General features: G+C 59.2%; 6 protein-coding genes across 6 annotated transcripts; 3 read left to right on the top strand and 3 right to left on the bottom strand.

Moving 5' to 3' along the window:
* Positions 1–1,196: 1,196 nt before the first annotated feature.
* Positions 1,197–4,976, top strand: PLICBS_001091 (uncharacterized protein; the record flags this gene model as incomplete). The annotated part of the gene is made up of 3 exons (XM_018317835.2): positions 1,197–2,997; positions 3,060–4,206; positions 4,271–4,976. 3 exons carry the CDS (start codon positions 1,197–1,199, stop codon positions 4,974–4,976), a joined length of 3,654 nt encoding a protein of 1,217 aa, XP_018183360.2.
* A 1,452-nt stretch (positions 4,977–6,428) lies between these two features.
* Positions 6,429–7,292, top strand: PLICBS_001090 (uncharacterized protein; the record flags this gene model as incomplete). Its single annotated transcript, XM_018317836.1, has 1 exon — positions 6,429–7,292. The coding sequence occupies one exon, from the start codon at positions 6,429–6,431 to the stop codon at positions 7,290–7,292; it is 864 nt and encodes a 287-aa protein (XP_018183361.1).
* Positions 7,293–8,171: 879 nt separating this feature from the next.
* On the top strand, positions 8,172–10,205 carry PLICBS_001089 (uncharacterized protein; the record flags this gene model as incomplete). Its single annotated transcript, XM_065599718.1, has 3 exons — positions 8,172–8,565; positions 8,746–9,093; positions 9,184–10,205. 3 exons carry the CDS (start codon positions 8,172–8,174, stop codon positions 10,203–10,205), a joined length of 1,764 nt encoding a protein of 587 aa, XP_065455790.1.
* A 159-nt stretch (positions 10,206–10,364) lies between these two features.
* On the bottom strand, positions 10,365–11,339 carry PLICBS_001088 (uncharacterized protein; the record flags this gene model as incomplete). The annotated part of the gene is made up of 2 exons (XM_018317838.2): positions 10,365–10,632; positions 10,888–11,339. The coding sequence occupies 2 exons, from the start codon at positions 11,337–11,339 to the stop codon at positions 10,365–10,367; spliced, it is 720 nt and encodes a 239-aa protein (XP_018183363.2).
* A 2,668-nt stretch (positions 11,340–14,007) lies between these two features.
* PLICBS_001087 (uncharacterized protein) lies at positions 14,008–14,343 on the bottom strand (the record flags this gene model as incomplete). The annotated part of the gene is made up of 1 exon (XM_018317839.1): positions 14,008–14,343. The coding sequence occupies one exon, from the start codon at positions 14,341–14,343 to the stop codon at positions 14,008–14,010; it is 336 nt and encodes a 111-aa protein (XP_018183364.1).
* An 881-nt stretch (positions 14,344–15,224) lies between these two features.
* On the bottom strand, positions 15,225–16,028 carry PLICBS_001086 (putative electron transfer flavoprotein subunit; the record flags this gene model as incomplete). Its single annotated transcript, XM_018317840.2, has 1 exon — positions 15,225–16,028. One exon carries the CDS (start codon positions 16,026–16,028, stop codon positions 15,225–15,227), a length of 804 nt encoding a protein of 267 aa, XP_018183365.2.
* Between the last annotated feature and the right edge of the window lie 1,537 nt (positions 16,029–17,565).

Genomic DNA, 17,565 nt, shown 5'->3' with positions numbered 1-17,565 from the left:
CCAACGCGATGGCGCATCAACTGCAGAGATAGCGCCGCTGCGTGCCGCTGGTGATGAGGCAGACCTGAACGGGCAGGGGGCTTGGCTGTTTTTCGTATGCAACGGCCCAAGCCAGATATCAATCGTCGTTCTCGGCTCCGGGGCCGCCGTTGGTGTGGTCCGCTGTGACGAGAGGGCGTTGCGAAGCGCCGGAGACGCTTCTCATTATAAAGCCACACCGCCCCAGGAGCCATCGACTGTCTGCGTCTCGTCCAAAATCCATTGGTGATATGGCTTTGTCAACGCGGCCACGGGGCCTCGCTGCGGTGCGGCGCTCGGGTCAGGCGAGTTGGAGGGACGGAGACGGTCCCCGGGACGCAGTGGGCTCGCAAGGCACGATGGATTGGCGGCAACGTTGTCCGAAGGCAGATCGCGGTGTGGTGAGGATAGCGCGTGGAGGTGGGGTTGCAGGGTGTCGGAATGTCAAGAGAAGGGCGCAACATTGACATGAAGACTGGGCTGGGGTGGGCCAGATGGGCGCAGATGGGCGCAGATGGGGCCGGGACGGCGGGGGCCCCTTCAGTCTGCGGCGCCGCCCCCGGCCCCCATTGGGTCCTTGCCCGCGGGCAACGACGAAAGGATGACTCCCATCGGCTTCCATCTGATGCCATGGTTGTCGCAGCCCTCCGTTCGGCGGCGTTTGCTGGGGACCTGGCCGCCCCGCAGTCGCCGCCTGCTGGCCCGCGTACCTGCCTATCTGCCGGCGCAGCGACGTGCGCGGTCTCCGTGACTCGGCCTTAAACGGGTACCTCCACTCGAGGAAAGCGAGCCCCGGCGCCGGGGGTGGTGCTCTTGCTTGTACTTCGTACCTCGCGGCCGTTGAACAAAACTGACGACGTTCCTCCCATCTTGGCCGTCCACTCCCTCCCACCGCATCACCATTGATTGACTGATTCCTCTTCCTCCTCGACTTTGTCGCTTTGCTTTGCTTTGCCATTTCGAGGTTGCCTTGTGCGTGTTCGCCGAGAGGTTCGTCGTACAAAAGTGGATTCATCGCAGGGCGTCGACGTCGCCCGCCGTCCCGGCCGCGCCCCTCGTGCCGCCGTGCCCGCAGCTGTGCGCCCTTCGTCGGCTCGCCCCGAGAGCGAATGGGACACTCTGCGCCTTCCCCCTGATCCCGCCTACGCCCTTCCACCTCCTAAAGAGCCGGCGCCGCCATGACCTCCATTGACGAGATGGAGGAGTTTGTCAACTGGGATAGGGCCGGCGCCTGTGTTGGCCACGACTCTTTTGGCAACCTCCACACCAGCAACACCAACATTGACCCCACGCTGGCAGGCATGGCCGCTGACCCTGACGCCGAGAACATGGGTCTCGTCTTTGAGAATGTCAACGAGGACGACTTCAGCTTCCATGCCATCGAGCACTTTTCCCAGAACACCGGCGCCCTTCCCGGGCTCGGTGCCGGCCTGGATGATGCTCTTATCGATCTCCCCATGGACGGCACCCCGGCACTGGACTTGCTCGAGAACACCGCCTCGCCTTGCTCCAGCTGTGCCATGGGCGGCTACTCGTGCAAGAAGATAAGGGAAGGTCGATACAAGGGCTACTGCACCAGCTGCGTCGCCCTCCGCGTCGAGTGCAGCTTCGCCCGTTCTGCCTCGAGCAGCTTCGACTGGGGCGACTCATCCGCTCTGTTCCCGAGCAATCCTTGGCCCATCATGGGAGACCACCCTAATACCATCAGTAACCAAGAGCTACTCAGTGACCAGCGACAGGCTGGAACCAACTCGCCAGCCATCGACGCGTTCAATCTGTCAACCAGCAACCCGGCTGACGACGGTGGCATCCTTGCGCCGAAACCCGGCCCGCCTCCCAAGATTGGTGCCCGCTTCTCGCGGGAGTCGGTTCGCATCTTGAAGAACTGGCTCTCTTCCCACAACCGCCATCCTTATCCCAGTGACGAGGAGAAAGAGGCGTTGCAGCGGCAGACAGGCTTGAATAAGACGCAAATCACAAACTGGCTCGCCAACGCCAGACGCCGTGGCAAGGTCCAAGCACCGCGATCAACGTCGCCACACCCGGGCAACTGGTCAAGCTCAATCGATATTCCCCAGAGGCGCGGGACTCCGGCGCTCGAGGCCATGAACCCGCTCCAGCGTTGGGAGCACTCTCCGCCGGAACATGAACCCGCTTCCGTGACTGCCATTGCGAGGGCCGTCACGGCTTCTTCCTCTTCAGCTTTGTCTTCCGGGCTTAACAGCCCCTTCAGTTTCAATTATACCGATGACGGTTCCAGCAGGTCGCTCTGCAACCAGTCTTCGACCAGCTCGCTGGGCACATCACACTCGAGCAATGGGTCTCGGGGGTCAGCTTACTCGCACGGCTCGCGCAACTCTTGGGGCTCTTTTGGCTCGGCTCCCTTCAGCAGCCGGGGACGCCGTCGTCGACGGCGGAGGGCGACGCCCAAGCTCGGAAAGGAGACCACCACCTCCCTGGCGGTCCCTCTCAAGACTTTCCAGTGTACTTTCTGTACCGAGACTTTCCGGACCAAGCACGACTGGCAGCGGCATGAGAAATCGCTTCATTTATCTTTGGAGCGATGGGTCTGTGCTCCTGACGGCCCCCGCGCCGTCAACCCGGAAACCGGCGTGCTATCCTGCGTCTTCTGCGGGTTGGCCAACCCGGATGACGCCCACATGGAGAGCCACAATCATTCGGCTTGCCAAGAGCGCACGCTGGAGGAGCGGACCTTCTATCGGAAGGACCACCTCAACCAGCACCTACGCCTTGTTCACAACGTCAAGTTCATGGACTGGTCCATGAAGCAGTGGAAAGTTGCCACCCCCGAGATCCGGTCTCGGTGCGGTTTCTGCGGCATCGTGATGGACACGTGGACCATTCGTGTTGACCACCTGGCGGAGCACTTCAAGACTGGTTACTCCATGGCTGACTGGAAGGGTGACTGGGGTTTCGATGTGCCCGTGCTCGACATGGTCGAGAACTCCATTCCTCCTTGTATGCGGCCTCTGCAGTATCCCGTAGACCAGCTTCAGTCGTCTAACTTTTAAATAATACAGATCTCATTCATCATGAGCGCATATCGCCCCTGCCATATGTAGCCAACTCGTCGCCGCCCGAGTCCCCGCGAAACGCCTACGAACTCATCAAACTGGAACTGGCCTACTTCGGCGCCAACCACTGGGAGCAGCACCAACAGGCACCAACCGACGAGGAGATGCTGCTCGAAGGGTGTCGTATCATTTTCGCCTCGGAACTTCTATCGCTGCAGGGAATCGCGACCCAGGACTCGTGGCTCCGTGACATTATCATGAGCGCGCACGACACTGCGCAAAAGGCCAGGTTCGGTCCCCTTCGTGGCGCCGCCGAAAGCAGGCTGGCGACTCTCAAAATTAACGGCAAGGACAACCTTTTCGAGGAGTGCCCGATGGAGATTCAGCTGCAGGGCTTTGTCAAGGCTAAGCGGCTATTGGGGCTAACGGCTATGGACGACGAGTTGCAAGAGGAGGCCTGTAAGATTGTGGGCAGGGTTGAAGAGGTATGCACGCATCCGTCCGAGACGGTTGCCAACTGGCTGCTGCGGCTCATCAAGAATTCGACTGGTTGGCTCGCTGCCTTCCGTCGCCGCGCACACCTGCCGCGGAGTGAGGACGTCCAAGACGAGGCCGTCCGCTCCACTGACCCTAAGTCCATCGACTCGACAATCCACAGCTACTCCAGACTGGAGTGTGAGTTGACCGACTTCTTGAGGATCCAGCGGTCCCTGGGCATTGAGCCGACGGATGAGGATTTGCAGCGGCAAGCCCGTATCATCATCTACGAGTTCGACGATGGATGGAACCAGACTGCGGCAGACAATGTCCAGTGGCTCGATGCTTTCAAGGAACGCCACCCGCCGGAGCAGACATCCAAGAGAGCACCAGTCAACTGCCGCGACGTCGTGGAGCCGCCGTCGACCACGCAAGGCTCGGGATCGACCCAGTCGCCGACGCAGTCCTCCAGGTCAGGAGGCTTCAACGACTTCTCCGACCTCATCAAAGGCAATCAGCCCGTCCCGTTTTTCCTCAACGACGCCAACTGCTATCGCAGGCTGGCGAGGGAGCTGCGGCGCTGGGTCAAGTCGACCATGTCGCCAAACAACCCCAGCAGGCATGTGCCCACGGACGATGAGTTGCAGTACCAAGCACGCTGGATTCTCTACGACGAGTGAGTTGAGCCCATCAGCCCTGAGATTGGCCATACCATGAGACTGACGTGTCCATTTTCGTAGCGATGACCCATGGAACCAAACAGCCGCAGACAATGCTGAGTGGCTGCAGCGCTTCAAGCGTGACGTGGGGATCTTGAAGGAGCCTGGGCCCGGGCTGCCCAAGGGCTACGCATGGGCCCTGGAGCAGGGCGGCACCGGCTTCGCGCCACCGTACGCGTTTCCAAAGGGACATTTGGAGCCGTACAACGAAGACGTCCAGGTCAATATGCGCCAAGGCGCCAAGTCGTTTACTGCGAACCACTCGGCCGCCAACAGCTTCCTCGAGACCCTCACGTCAGGCAACACTCGCCCGGCGAACGTGTTTTGCTCGCGGGAGCTTGAGGCGGGGCTTGTCGAGTTGGCGGAGAAGACCATCACCGCTACGGGTCAACTTCCCTCGGATCAATCCCTGAAAGCCAAGGCCAAGGAGATTATTCACTCACCCTTGACGGCGGCCGACGACCCAGTGCTGCTGGAAAAGTTCAAGACGTGGATGCAGGACAAGTTTCCGCACGCCACGGCGGCGGGATCTGATGACACTGTGGCTGACCTGCCGTTGCTGCCGACCAATATGGAGATTAATATCTCGGACGCCGAGCTGGGCAACATGCTCCAGGAGATGGATTTTGACTTCAACACAGCCGACATGAACATCGACATGGGGATGGTAGAGGACCCTGAGGATGATGGCGGGGTGAGGCTAAGCCTGTCTGGATTTAATGACTAGGGGCCGCTGTTTCCGATTGAGGAGCAGCGAGCATATTGACGGCAAGAGTGGGTGCTCAACGAAAGATACGGTGCGAAGTAGATGGCGGCGGTGATTGATACCTCAACGGATGCATGACTGGCAAGGGCAGCGGGCACGTGTGCATTATAAAAGCAATGCTATGTACTTTGGATTCTGGGCGGGTTGGGCAAGGGGCGTTGATGACGATTTACGAATACCACTCCCAGCTTTGATACAGTACCTGCACGGAGAGCATGTCCAGCTACATGGAGAAGATGACCAATGCGTTTGTAGTGACACTCCTGGCCATCGAGGTGGTCGACGGAAGGGACGAAGTTTGCGCCCGGCTTTTCGCTGGTACTTGCCGTGTTGGTCTGCTCGTACAATTTCCGTGATGAAGTCGTCCAACAGAGCGGGTTTTCGCTGCAAAGGGCTCCTCCCCCATTGGCGGAGGGGCGCAGCTGGCGCTCATGCGCTGAAGACTAGCTACGGGGCAGGTTGCAGCTTGCAGCAGGTCCGGGCATCGCGGAGGGGGCCTGGCACTTGAGTCGTGGGGGCAATAGCGTGAGTTACCTAATGTAATGATATCTATGCAAAGTGCAGACGCTGTATAATTGATACAGTGACAACCTGCTTGGCACATAAGGTTGATGGATGGATAAGTATGCTAGTGCCTTGTCGAATGATTGTTCAGTGCGAGTTGGCCTGGGGAAAGACGCGGGTGCCTCGGGGATATCTAGATGTTAGTGCCCGTAAAATATACCCGACAGACTACTAACGAACTACCAGTAGGGTGGTGGTGGTGGTCCTTGCCTTGCCACGCCACGCTACAAAACTGGTGGCCGCCGCATCCATGCATCTCACCTCAGCGCGCCCACTGCAGAACCCTACCAAGTACCCAAGCAACAGGGCTACGGTCGCCTCCGCCAGCTGGTAAGCCGCCGCAAAGGTCACCTCGTCTGGAATCGTCGCGAGTCAAAACGTCCGTCCTCTCAGCACGACACAAGGCGAAGCACCTCCGGGCCGTCGCCACGCTTCCCAAAGCGGAGGAAGGCTTCACGTGCCGCCACGCGCCGCACGCAGTACGCAGTACGAGCACTTTCGTACACCGCACAGGCAACGGCGAGCTGATCGGGTGGGCGGCGGCGACGCACGGTCTTCACTCGCCTCCTGCTGCAGACGGCCGACCTCAGCTCCGCGGTGCTCGTACTCGGTACCCCGGCATCCCGGTCGCCCTCGCTATCGCCCATCGCCACATCGCGGGCATGTCGCCATGTGTGCGACGTGAAGCTCTCCTCTTCCCCTCGTGTGAACACCAGGCTGGCCCGAGGGCCCTCTGCGTTGTATCAATTGGGAGGTGCCGAACCAAAGTAGCCCCGTCGTTGAGACGGACGACGACGCACGTCACCTTGAGCTGCGCGACGCTGCAGCAGCCACTGCAAACCTGCCACGATGCCGACTTACCTTTGCCACGGCTTCCGGTGGCATCGCCGCGAGATCCGCATCTTTGTCATCCTCAACGACATCGACGATGCCGCCCCGGACTGGATCGTCGGCCGCACAAGCTCGGCTTCCCTGCTGTCCCAGTTCGCGCAGAACTTTGACTTTCTCCCCAAGGAGCCCATTGCCGTACCAGAAGCCGTTCTGGAGCATGCGGATGCGGCGCAGGACCAACCACGGCCACACCGCGATGACGACCTGTCGGTGCCCCCGTCGCGTGTGCCCCCGTCCGAGGACGACGTGCTGGCCAACGACTGGTCGCCGGTGAAGTTGCTGGAGGAGTACGATGTGGAGGAAACGCAGAGCGCGAGCCGGCCATACGCCTTTGTCGCCGACTATGTCGTCCGCGTGGATCTCAGCGTCAACGTCGGCGACGAGATGGCTCGGTACGAGGCGGCCTCGGCGGCCGCCACAAAAGACGACGCGGACGGCTGGTTCGAGAAGCTACGGGACAAGCTGCAGGTCGGGGAGAGGATAGGGTGGCACATTGTCGTGTGCGCAGACGAGGAGAGGGTTGCGCCAGATGAGGGTAGCTCGGATGAGTACGATTTCTCGGACGAAGGAGCTGTGACGCCGACCAGGAACCTGAATCTCCCGATGAGGCCGGCAGCGGAAGCGCCACCCGGCCGCGAGCAAAGGCCCCCGACGGCAAGCGCAAAAGCTGAAGCCGCCAAGGGCAAGGAAAAGCAAGAAGCCAGCCAGCAGCCCGACTTTCTCCGCAACGACCCCATCAAGACGAGCCCGCAGCCTGGGCTGCGGCACAAGCTATCGACGAAGGGACTACGCCGGCTGTTTTCCAAGAAGGACGGATCATGACCCTACAAGGTTGGAAAGGGATGGCGTTCAAGAGGCGGGGACAAAAGCAGCGACGATGTGACGATTCTGGTGCTGGACTTGCTCTTTGGAGTTTGGGGGTGTCGTGGGCATGCGTCGTGGAGCTCTAGCGATGGCGGGTAGACTGGGGAGGGCAGGTGCGGGAGTCCAGGCCTGGAACGATATCCCTACCTTACGTGTTTAATGATGAGCGAAGTCTAATTGTACGATGCGACGTGCGTGAGGGTCAGGTCATTGGCGAGGATGAGTGCTGGTTTCGATCTTGAGTCAGTGGGCTGGGAGCCCAGTATTCAGTTTGTTTGGTGGTGCCGATGTGCAGCGCGTTTCACGTTTCAAACGTGCGCGCAGTTGACGGTGCACCGAGTAAAAGGGTTGGTTCACCGTCGGCATCCAGGCCTTTTTGAACCCGAAGCAGACCTATCCCAGCGTCCCATGCACTTGCAATTGCAACTGCGCAGAGGTGACGCCCGGCATCGCGTCGCGTCAGATTGGACCCTGTACTTCGTATGACATGCAGCTGTCACGTGGGGGGCTCGCATATCCGACTGCACGCAAGGCTGAGAGACAGCAGCTCACTCGACACCACAACCTCATTAGTACCCAAGTGTACTTTGTACGTTTTACAACAACCGCATAAGAAATCTCGCGACCCGTCCGGAGACGCGTCCCCGCGCCGCATGGCACAGCGTTTCGATCCCCGGGGAGCTTGACCTTGCGCTGCAAGACGCGAGCAGCGGATCCGTTGATGCGGATTGAGTGCTGCTAGCATTAGTAGTAGCTCGCCCTCTGTCCTTCCGTCCAAGTTTGGCTGCGCCAAACCACCCCCCCCTTGTTCAGCTTCATGTGCCGCCACCGCCCGCCATGTCGTTCCGCCCCGTGAGCCCGGCGAGTCCCGCGGGGGAGGCCTCGGCCTCGTTCGCGCAGACGGGCGCCGAGTTTACGCTCGACGACAGCAGCGACGCCATCGACGACGATGACGATTATGACGACGACGAGGAAGACCTGCGCTCCGAGGTGGGCAGCGGCGCCGCCGAGTCCTACGAGATGGTGGAGCGCGTGGACGAAGCAGCCGCTGCCAGCGGCGGCGGCTCGGGCGCGCGCGCAATGCGCTCCGCCCGGCGGCCCAGCGCGAGCACCGTCGCAAGCTTCCAGCTCTACACGCCGGACGAGGAGCGCGCCGTGCGCCGCAAGTTCGACAGGCGGCTGGTGCTGTTTGTGACGCTGCTGTTCATGCTCAGCTTCCTCGACCGCTCCAGTGCGTCTCCCTCCCAGAGTCTCGTGTCATCTCATCTCATCTCTTTTTCAATGTCATCTCACCGTCTTCTCATTGCCATCACCCCCTCTCCGGCCAGAGATGTACAAGCTCAGAGAGCAGGGAGACAATGCGCAATACGGAATGACACAGACTGATGCTGACAACGGCATGTACATACAGACATTGGCAACGCGCGCATCGCCGGCATGGACGAGGACCTGCGAACGGACCCTCCGCGCGACGACTGGTACGAGTGGGCGCTGACGGCCTTTTACATCTCGTACATTGCTTTTGAGTGGATGTCGCTGCTATGGAAGCTCGTCCCCGCCCATGTCCTCGTCTCGGCCGTCGTCTTCACTTGGGGGCTTACGGCCTCGCTCCAGGCCGTCACCACCTCGTACCCAGTCCTCATCGCGCTGCGTGTCCTCCTCGGCATCGGCGAGGCGGGCTTCACTGGCATACCCTTTTACCTGAGCTTCTTCTTCCGCCGCGATGAGCTGGCGTTTCGGACCGCCATCTTCATATCGGGTGAGTAGGAGGCTCCGATCTCGCGCAGATGCTATGATCATAAAGTAATGGAATTGACGGCTGACACTCTCTCCTCTACCCCTTCCCCAGCGGCCCCCTTAGCGACGAGCTTCGCGTCGACACTCGCCTGGGTCATTGTGCGCTTCGCCGAGCTCAGTCCCATCGCCCCCTGGCGCCTGCTTTTCCTCATCGAGGGCTTCCCCTCCGTCATCGTCTCCGTCATCGCCTGGAGCGTCATCCCCGACTCCCCGCAGACGGCGTCGTACCTCACCAAGCGCGAGAAGAAGGTCGCCCGGCTGCGTCTGCGGCACGAGGCGCCGGCCGGCGCAGCGTCCGCCACCGGTACCGCCTCCTCCGACTCCGGGCCGGCCGCCAAGCCCGCGTCCGGCCTCCGGGGCCGCGACCTCGCTGCCGTCTTCTGCGACCCCGTCGCCTGGATCACGGCCGCCATGTTCTTCCTCACAAACATGGCCTACTCGTCCCTCCCCGTCTTCCTCCCCAAGATCATCCACGAGATGGGCCACAGCACCCTCGCCGCCCAGGCCCTGAGCGCACCGCCCTACCTCCTCGCCTTCGTCGTCGTCCTCTTCACCGCCCACATGTCGGACCGCCTGCGCGCCCGCACCGTCCCCATCGCCCTCCACGCCCTCGCCTCCGCCGCCGGCTACGCCACTCTCGCCCTCTCCGAGTCCCTCCACCTGCCCGCCTGGCTGCGCTACCTCGCCGTCTACCCCGCCGCCGTCGGCTTCTTCAATGTCGTGACCCTCGTCATCGCCTGGAGCATCAACAACCAGGCCAGTCAGACCCGCCAGGGTGGTGGCTTTGCGCTCCTTCAGCTCGTCGGTCAGTGCGGACCACTTGTCGGCACCCGCCTCTACCCGGACGCCGACGCGCCCTACTATGGGCGAGGCATGATGGCTTGCGCGTGCGCCATGCTCTCTGTCGCCGTCCTTGCCGCCGTGTTGCGCTTCTACCTCCAGTTCCAGAACCGCAGGATGGACAGGGCCGAGGCAGACAGGCTTGCGGGCGGAGACACGGTCGAGGAGGAGGGTCTGGTCGGCCATGGGAGAAGAAAGACGGAGCCGTCTTACATGTTCCGGTACATGTTGTGAAGCGAGCGTTTGGCACGAACTGTGCACATTTCTCTTTATATACCACGTTGAATAGTAATGATTCACACGGCTTGCGTTTAAGCGGCCTATGCGCAGTAGTTCCCCAGGACTCGCCAGATCCCTTGTGTGTCTGCGAGCCCGGTAGTGCAACCCGCAACTTTACTTATGGAACAACATCCAGGGCGGAGCCTGATACTTGGCCACGCCCTCCTTCCACCACTCCTCGTCACCATAGCGACTCTTTTCAAACGAAAACACCCCAAACCCCTTCTCGGACTTGCCCTTGAGCGGATCGGCGGGGTGCTCTCGGCGGCGATTCGCTCGCCATGCCTCGAACTGCTTGCGCTCCACCTCGTTCTGGTGCTTCCATTTGTGATATGCGCGGCTGAGCCGACGAGACCCTCCGCGGTAGACCGTGTTGGCGAACCTACGCAGACCTGTCAGTCGTGGCCGCTTCGTGAACGACCTGCTGAGGCTGCGTAGTGAGAATTGCGACGCTTTCCGTTTTGTCTGGTGGTCTGGTCCTCGTGTAGATTCTTTGGTCGCTTGGCAAGCAGCTTGGGGTGCAGCTGCTGCGGGGCTGCCGGGGCCTTGTGCCTCAGCTGGCCCATCGTACTGGTCCTTTGAGAGTTGGATATTGTCCTAGTTCCGTCTCTGTGGACCTCGGAGGGGGTCCTGGTACTTGATACTGAGCGAGCCGTTGGCGGATTCGGAGCGATTTGGGCTTGCTCGCTGCGACAGAGAATCGCCAGGAAGCACCTCTGAGCTATCCGTGAGCTCATAGTGGTTGTACGGCGCCTCCTTGGTTGACCATGGCTCCCCGCGCCATTCAGAGATGGCAGCGGATGCCTCATCGAGGACGTCATGGCGGCTGACGTCGGCGTTGGCGTCTTGGGTGGAAGACGTTGGTGTACTGGACCGGAGATAAGACAGTCGGTCATTGGCGCGACCAAATCGGGCGAGGTCTGAGAAGCTGAGTCTATGAATGCAAACGGTTGACGCGGGTGACTGCACGCGCGGCGACGCGTGCCCGGGGGAAGGATACTCGGAAGAGGTGCTCCGAGGGTGTGCTGTACGTTTGTCTCCCGTTGGAGTCGGTACCCGAGGTGGTTCGAGCTGAAGACTCTCGTCCATGGCTTTGAGGAAGCCTTCAGAGTCGGGACTCGCGTCTCGGGGTCTCGTAGTAGACGATTGAGGTTTCCTGGCATCGCCGCTAATTTGGTTCCTGTTGTGTTTCCAGTCACGAACGAAGTCCCCATCAGATACGGGGAACACTGTGGCATTCCGAACGAACGAAGGTGTATTGTTTTTCCATGTGTTGTCATCTGGTGCGTCAAGATGAAAAACGGTCTCTTGCTCGCCCGTAATGGGGCCCAGCCCCAATTGCGACCCTATGTGGGAGCGACTGTGCGAGTCTGAGTTTTCCTTGTCAAAGTTCTACTCATCGGCGAGGGAAATCTCTCGCTTCGATGAGGGCGCGTCGCGGAGAAAGGCCGTTGATTGACGGCGATCAACTTGTGGTACTCGCGAAGGGGAGCTGGAGTAGCCCTTTGGCGAGGAATCGTTCTCTGCGACGTCCGCGAGGAGTTTGTGCTGGCCTGGGCGGGCAGGAGGCGGATATGGACGAAGCATGGCTGCGGAGAGAGGGATGTCTACTGAGAATACTTGTGATGCTGCTGCTTGGCTGCTGTCTCGGTGCGATGGGCGGGGAGAATGGATGTCGAGACGCGTCTTGCCGAATGACCGCGGCGAAATGGGTGAATGCGTGTATAAGGTAAGTAGAAGCTGGCACCTAGGGAAGTAGCATGCGAGTCACCACGCCTGCTCTTGCCCTTGGTATCATGATCCGCTCAGTGCCTTGCTGTAGTGATCGCTGAGGAAGTTGCATCGGAATCAACCACCGCGAATGCAGCCGCCCTTCGAGACCCCAGCAAATATTCTAATCGCGAGACTGACTCACTACAGGTCGGCGGCTTTTCCTCGTGGGAGCCGTCCATCTGCATGACTGATGGAGCAGCCGTTTGGGATACGGAAACGGGCCTCTGTTTGCACACTCAAACTGTGCAAACACGGTTCGAGGGGACATGCACTCAACACAGACCAATGAATCGCAAGGGGGTCGGTCGGTTCAGGTGCGCACACAAATCAGATTATTATCTCAGTTTCCTTGATTCACGCATACTCTCTCAAGGGTATGTGAACTCCAAGTTCGCCCAGTATTGTTCTTCACACTCCCCTCCTCTCTCACCGTACTAGTACTGCTTTACAGCACAGACATGCCGGCTATTACACTGCCCATCATATATGAGCTGTGCACAACGTTCACAAGATCTGCAAGGTAATGACTTCTGGCCTGTCGCCTCTGCGACATCACGGACACAGACCATCACGCAACCTTTGTCGATACTCTCTTTCCCGGCACCACTGACGTCCCACCCTTACGGCTACAAGACGGCTCAGCGCGTACATCAAGTACCTCATCCCAGCCACCGAGACTTCGGAAGGGCTGGGTCACATTTCCAGGATTCAACACAGTCAAATGTAAGCAGTTCGACATCGCGCAAAACTTGTGCGAACGAGGAGTACACCACGGCGACTCACTACCTTCGCGAGCCAGCAAAAGCTGAGCACGAGGCTGAAGCCGGGATGCGTAGCCAAGACACTGCGCTTTCTACCCGGAAACAAATTCAAGAGCGCCAGGAGGGCGAGCCCATCACATCCAAAACAGGAGCTCGTGTTCCGCCGTCTCGTTAGCCTGCACGTCCTCACTCTTCAGTGGACATGAGATAGCCACATCCGCCACCACACTCCCTGTCGCATGTGTGGTCATTCTACCGCTTCCCTTCATCACCCTCACAGATCAATCCATTGGCCCCATTCCCGCGACTTTTACGAGAGCGGCCGCGCGGCACCACATCATCTGCTCCCTCAGAGCTCTACCCCAGTTCGCATCACCGGATATACCTAGATGCACTTACATCATGGTCCTTGACGATCCAGGAGCAGCCGCAACATTGGTTTATTGCACCTCAGCATCACAGTAGCAACCATTCCACCCAGCCTATCGGCATTCCACTGAAACGGCTGACAGATCCGGAGTTCGTGGGCGAGGAAGGCGACAAAGTATCCGGGAGGATTGAGGAACCAAGAACCGCTCGTTCAGTATGAGGTTCGAGTCAGCCTAAACCATTCAGAGATCGTCGACAGCAATGGCCAACTTCTTAATAAGGCCTTCGGGAACCGCAACGGTCCGGTTGACCGCGGTAGCTTGACCGTGTTGGCGTCATTCTACGGCACTGACCCAATCAAGGACTGGGCTATCTGGCCTGAATGTTACTAGGTCGAGCCTGAGGTTGGGAACGGGCAGAGCATGTGGCGGTCTACGGACGTGGGAGGCGGAGAGGTGCGAACGCAGAGAGGTGGATAGCAGAGAATTGGGGAGAACCAGGAGGTGCAAATATTCCATCATATCCAGCACGAGGCACGGGGAAGATCGGCCTGCACACTGGGGTTTCTTAGTTCATCATCTATGCGAAGACTCGCCAGAGTAGTCGAGGCGCCGTGTAAGCGCAGATGTTCGGCCTTCCAAATCAGTATTCCAAACACAGTTTACCTCGTCGACCAACTCCTCCCTCACTCCCATGTTGCGCCTCCGGAGAGGAGAAAAGGTGTGGCTTTGATCCTCATAACCTGGCAGAAAGTATGGAAGACTAGCTATGAGCGCGTAACAGACACAGAACAGGCACCAGTAAACGCCTCTTGATAAGCCATACACCGCTATACCTTCCATAAGCGATCGCAATCACAGAGGTGTCCACTTGGGCACCAAATTGTTCTCGAATATCGCCAGGCGTAGTTTCTGAGCCAGATGTGCCCACGCAAAGTCGAGTCCGATGTAGATGTAAGCCTGTCCCGGAGAAGTGCCAAAGTGTACCGACGCGCCAATCTCCTTTTCGAGAGATTGCCTCAGCAGCTGTAGTCCGAGAGGCGTCCGTTGCGGCCACTCCAGGTTGACGACGAAGAGGTCGATGATGCGATCGTTTTCTAGGCGGCAGCTTTCCTCGACCTTTCGCATCCCGGCGCGATTTTCCGCCTCCGCGTATGTGGCGATCGAGTTCTCGGCAAGTGCAGGAGGCATGGTGCTAAGTTCGCAGCACGAATGGTGCGGATGCCGTAACGAGGATAGTAGTTGTCTCTTTGTCTTGCTTGTAAGGCTACATGTACCTGGAGAAGGAATGAAGGGATTTCTTGAAATAGGAGGGCATACTCTTTATAGTGACTTGACAGACGCATATTGAATAAACATGAGTAATAGTAACGGACTCAGTCATCGTGGTTACTTTACTCCTGAAGGTCTTTCATGACTCTTTGTTATGTAACTTCAAAACTCGTGTTTGGTAGAAGCACGAAATTGGAATGGTAAACGAGCACCTGATCATTATGCCACTTGAAAGTCATGAAACGCCGCACACACTTGGCCTGTGTTCATCCGGGTGCAATACAGGTGAGAATTGTTGCAGGTCCTCTCACGGGCCATGTCAGCTACTTCAGCTGGTGTGACTGACTGTTTGGTTGCGGTCTGCCTGCCCAGTTCGTCGAACAACCCGTGCACGGGAAGCGATCTTCACGAGTCATAGGGCAAGGCATAACAACTAGCATGTCTCAAAAACAATGGGCTGTTGAAATCTAACATTGAACAATCTAGGATAGGTATATGTCGCGATGCTTGCGCATTCCGCCTTGTGGCTGAACCGGGCTGCTGTAACCGGCAATTTTATGCCCATGGAGAGCATCATGTCTCGACCCCGGAAAAGAACATCCTGGAATCGCGTAATAAGAGAATTTGGCAAAATCAAACACAAAAACGCCGTCTCGCCGATGGGCCGCACAGGCACTCTGCCGCCCAACAGCCCAACCCTGACCGCCGTGCCTCTTCGAAGCAATTCAGACTCCATGCTCCCACAGAAAAGTGTCATAAGTCGTCCGTAATATCCTTCGCCAATAATCCGGTTGTGGACATTAGTCGGTTCCCAGCTCCATCAACTCGCGCTCCTTGGCAGCGAGCATTTCGCGGATTCGGTCCGCCTCTTTCTGAACAGCCAATCTTCGTTCCACTCTGAGCCTCTCCGCATCACCAAAATCCCGCGAGCCCTGGGTATCGTTCCCTTTGCTCATGTTCAAGCTGGGCTCCATGGTCGCTGACGGGCCCGGGCTACCGGCGGGCCCCAACCCCGGCCCGGAGGAGCGAAGGGGAGGGAGGGTGTACTCTCCCTTATCGACGCTGCCCGGCCTGGAAACTGGCCGCTCATCGTGACCAGATTGGGGATTCAAGATGGACTTAATGGATGATAGTCTCTTCGCGCCTTCGTGTCCTCCGTCAGTCACGCTTCCAGCATCGGTCTCGGTGGCCGAGAAAGAACGCTTCCGTCTGGGTGACAAAAATGAGGCGGGCGACATCGACGACTGTCTATCCGACATGGCAGCCGTCATAGAGGACATTGGCGGCAGGCGATTGTCGTCGTTGAGAGGGCTTGCCACGTTTCGCGAGAAGCCGCGCGACTGGTGATATGCGGCCAGATCAACTGCGGAGGGTAGCGGCAACGGTGAGTTTTGGCCACTCGATCGCATGACAGGCTCGGGCTCGATCGCGGCGGGGTGTTCTGGACGGCGACGAAAGCCAAGATTGATGGAGCCGTCCTCGTTTTCGGTTCCCCTCTCTGGGGTCCTCTCCGAGCTGCGAGTGTCATCGGCAGACTCGTCGTGCTCGTCCTCTTGGGAAGCGGGAATGACTCTCTTGCGTCGTTTGATTGTGGCCTTCTTCATCGTGACAGGACGGTGGACCCCATGCAGCTTGTAATATAGACCTGAAGATATGGGTTAGTATTAGTCACGCAAGTCCGCTATCGTCGCACGCCAACTCACCGCAAGCGTTGCATATGGTGTGCCCACTCTCATCTCGTCGCCACAAAGGTGTGATTGTTGTGCCGCAATTCTGGCACGCGATCACGACGGTGGTATCGGGGCTCTGGGCTTGTTGTTGAAGGGCATTGACGTCGATAGGGGTTGGTTCGCTTCGTTCCGGGTCGGCTCGGCCGCCGCCGCAGCCTTTCTGCCTCTGCATGACACCGAGCTGTGCGCTCTTCGACACGCGATTGTTGTATGCAGGGCAGCCGTTGCAACCCTCGGCACCGCCAGTGCCATTGCAGCGTCCCCCGCCTGGGCAAGTACCTGTCGGAGTTTGCTCGGCTGAGACGTAGGTGGCACCGCTAACGTTCGAAGAGGCTTTGGCGGAGGAGTTGGATGTGGTCTTGCTAAGGACTGGCCGCGACGCTCCGGTAGAGACGACATTGGGGGGCTTCTTGAGACTCGTGGGCCGAGAAGTGTTTCTCGCTTTCAAGTAGAGTCCACAGGCGTTGCATATCGTAGCACCTTGAGGTGATCGCCTCCAGAGTGGCGTGCGAGTGGTGCCGCAGTTGCTAAACAGAGTCAGCGGCGAGATACTTGTGCTCCCGGACGTCAAACTCGAAATCGTACCTGCATACTTGTCCTCCCTGACTGGCGCCAGACTTCGCTCCTCCCTCGCCAACCGTCGAGGCAGGGCTAGGGCCTCTGGAAGAACTGGCGCCATCGTTCATCGGGCTGGCTTTGGAGTTGGGCGAGGCGCTGCCGTCGCTGCGCCGCGAATCGTAGCCGTTGTTATCAACAGACAGCCGGGCATCCCCTGATGAACTGGGCCCGCTATTGTCGCGGGTTTTGGACGACATGGGCCGGGACGGGAGTGCGGTCCGCATGGAACCGGGCTCTCTCCCGTGCGCCGGCGGCGCCGAAGCCTGCGATACGTGGCTCATCGCCATGCAGCGGGAGATGGCTCCAGAGTCTTTGATTTTGGCGCGGCAGTGGTGTGGGCGTCAAGACGGTGTCGCTGTGGCTTCGTGGCCAGGAGAAGTCGACGTGCAGGCACGAGGCGTCTGAAAGGCCAGCGTTAGGGATGGTGACGACAGGGCCTGTCGACGCCGAGGACGAAGGCGAAAAGAGGATGGGTAAATGTGGCCGTCCGGAACGCACGTGTCGCCCGACGTCAAGGTCGTCTTGACAGATACGGTCAGGGAACCAGGTCGCCGGTGCCGGCGGTGAGGCCGGGAGACGGGATGACGAGGCTCGAGGGGCACAACGGCGAGGTACCACGACGTCCAAAGTAGGCGGTAATGGCTGGCGCCTGCAAGTGGTGAGCCAGGGTCTGCAGACGTTGCGCGGTTTACCCTGGGCAAGCGACGCGAGATGGTGTTGAAGTCGGCGTGCGACGGTGTCGAGATGGAGGGGATAGAAGGGGAAGATCCTGCACGCCAAGTTGGTTCGTGTG

This window comes from Purpureocillium lilacinum (assembly GCF_023168085.1).
Source record: "Purpureocillium lilacinum CBS 284.36 DNA, scaffold_1, whole genome shotgun sequence".
NCBI lineage: Eukaryota > Fungi > Ascomycota > Sordariomycetes > Hypocreales > Ophiocordycipitaceae > Purpureocillium > Purpureocillium lilacinum.
The sequence above is the reverse complement of the archived record's forward strand: the minus strand, read 5'-3'. Positions and strand labels throughout refer to the sequence as shown.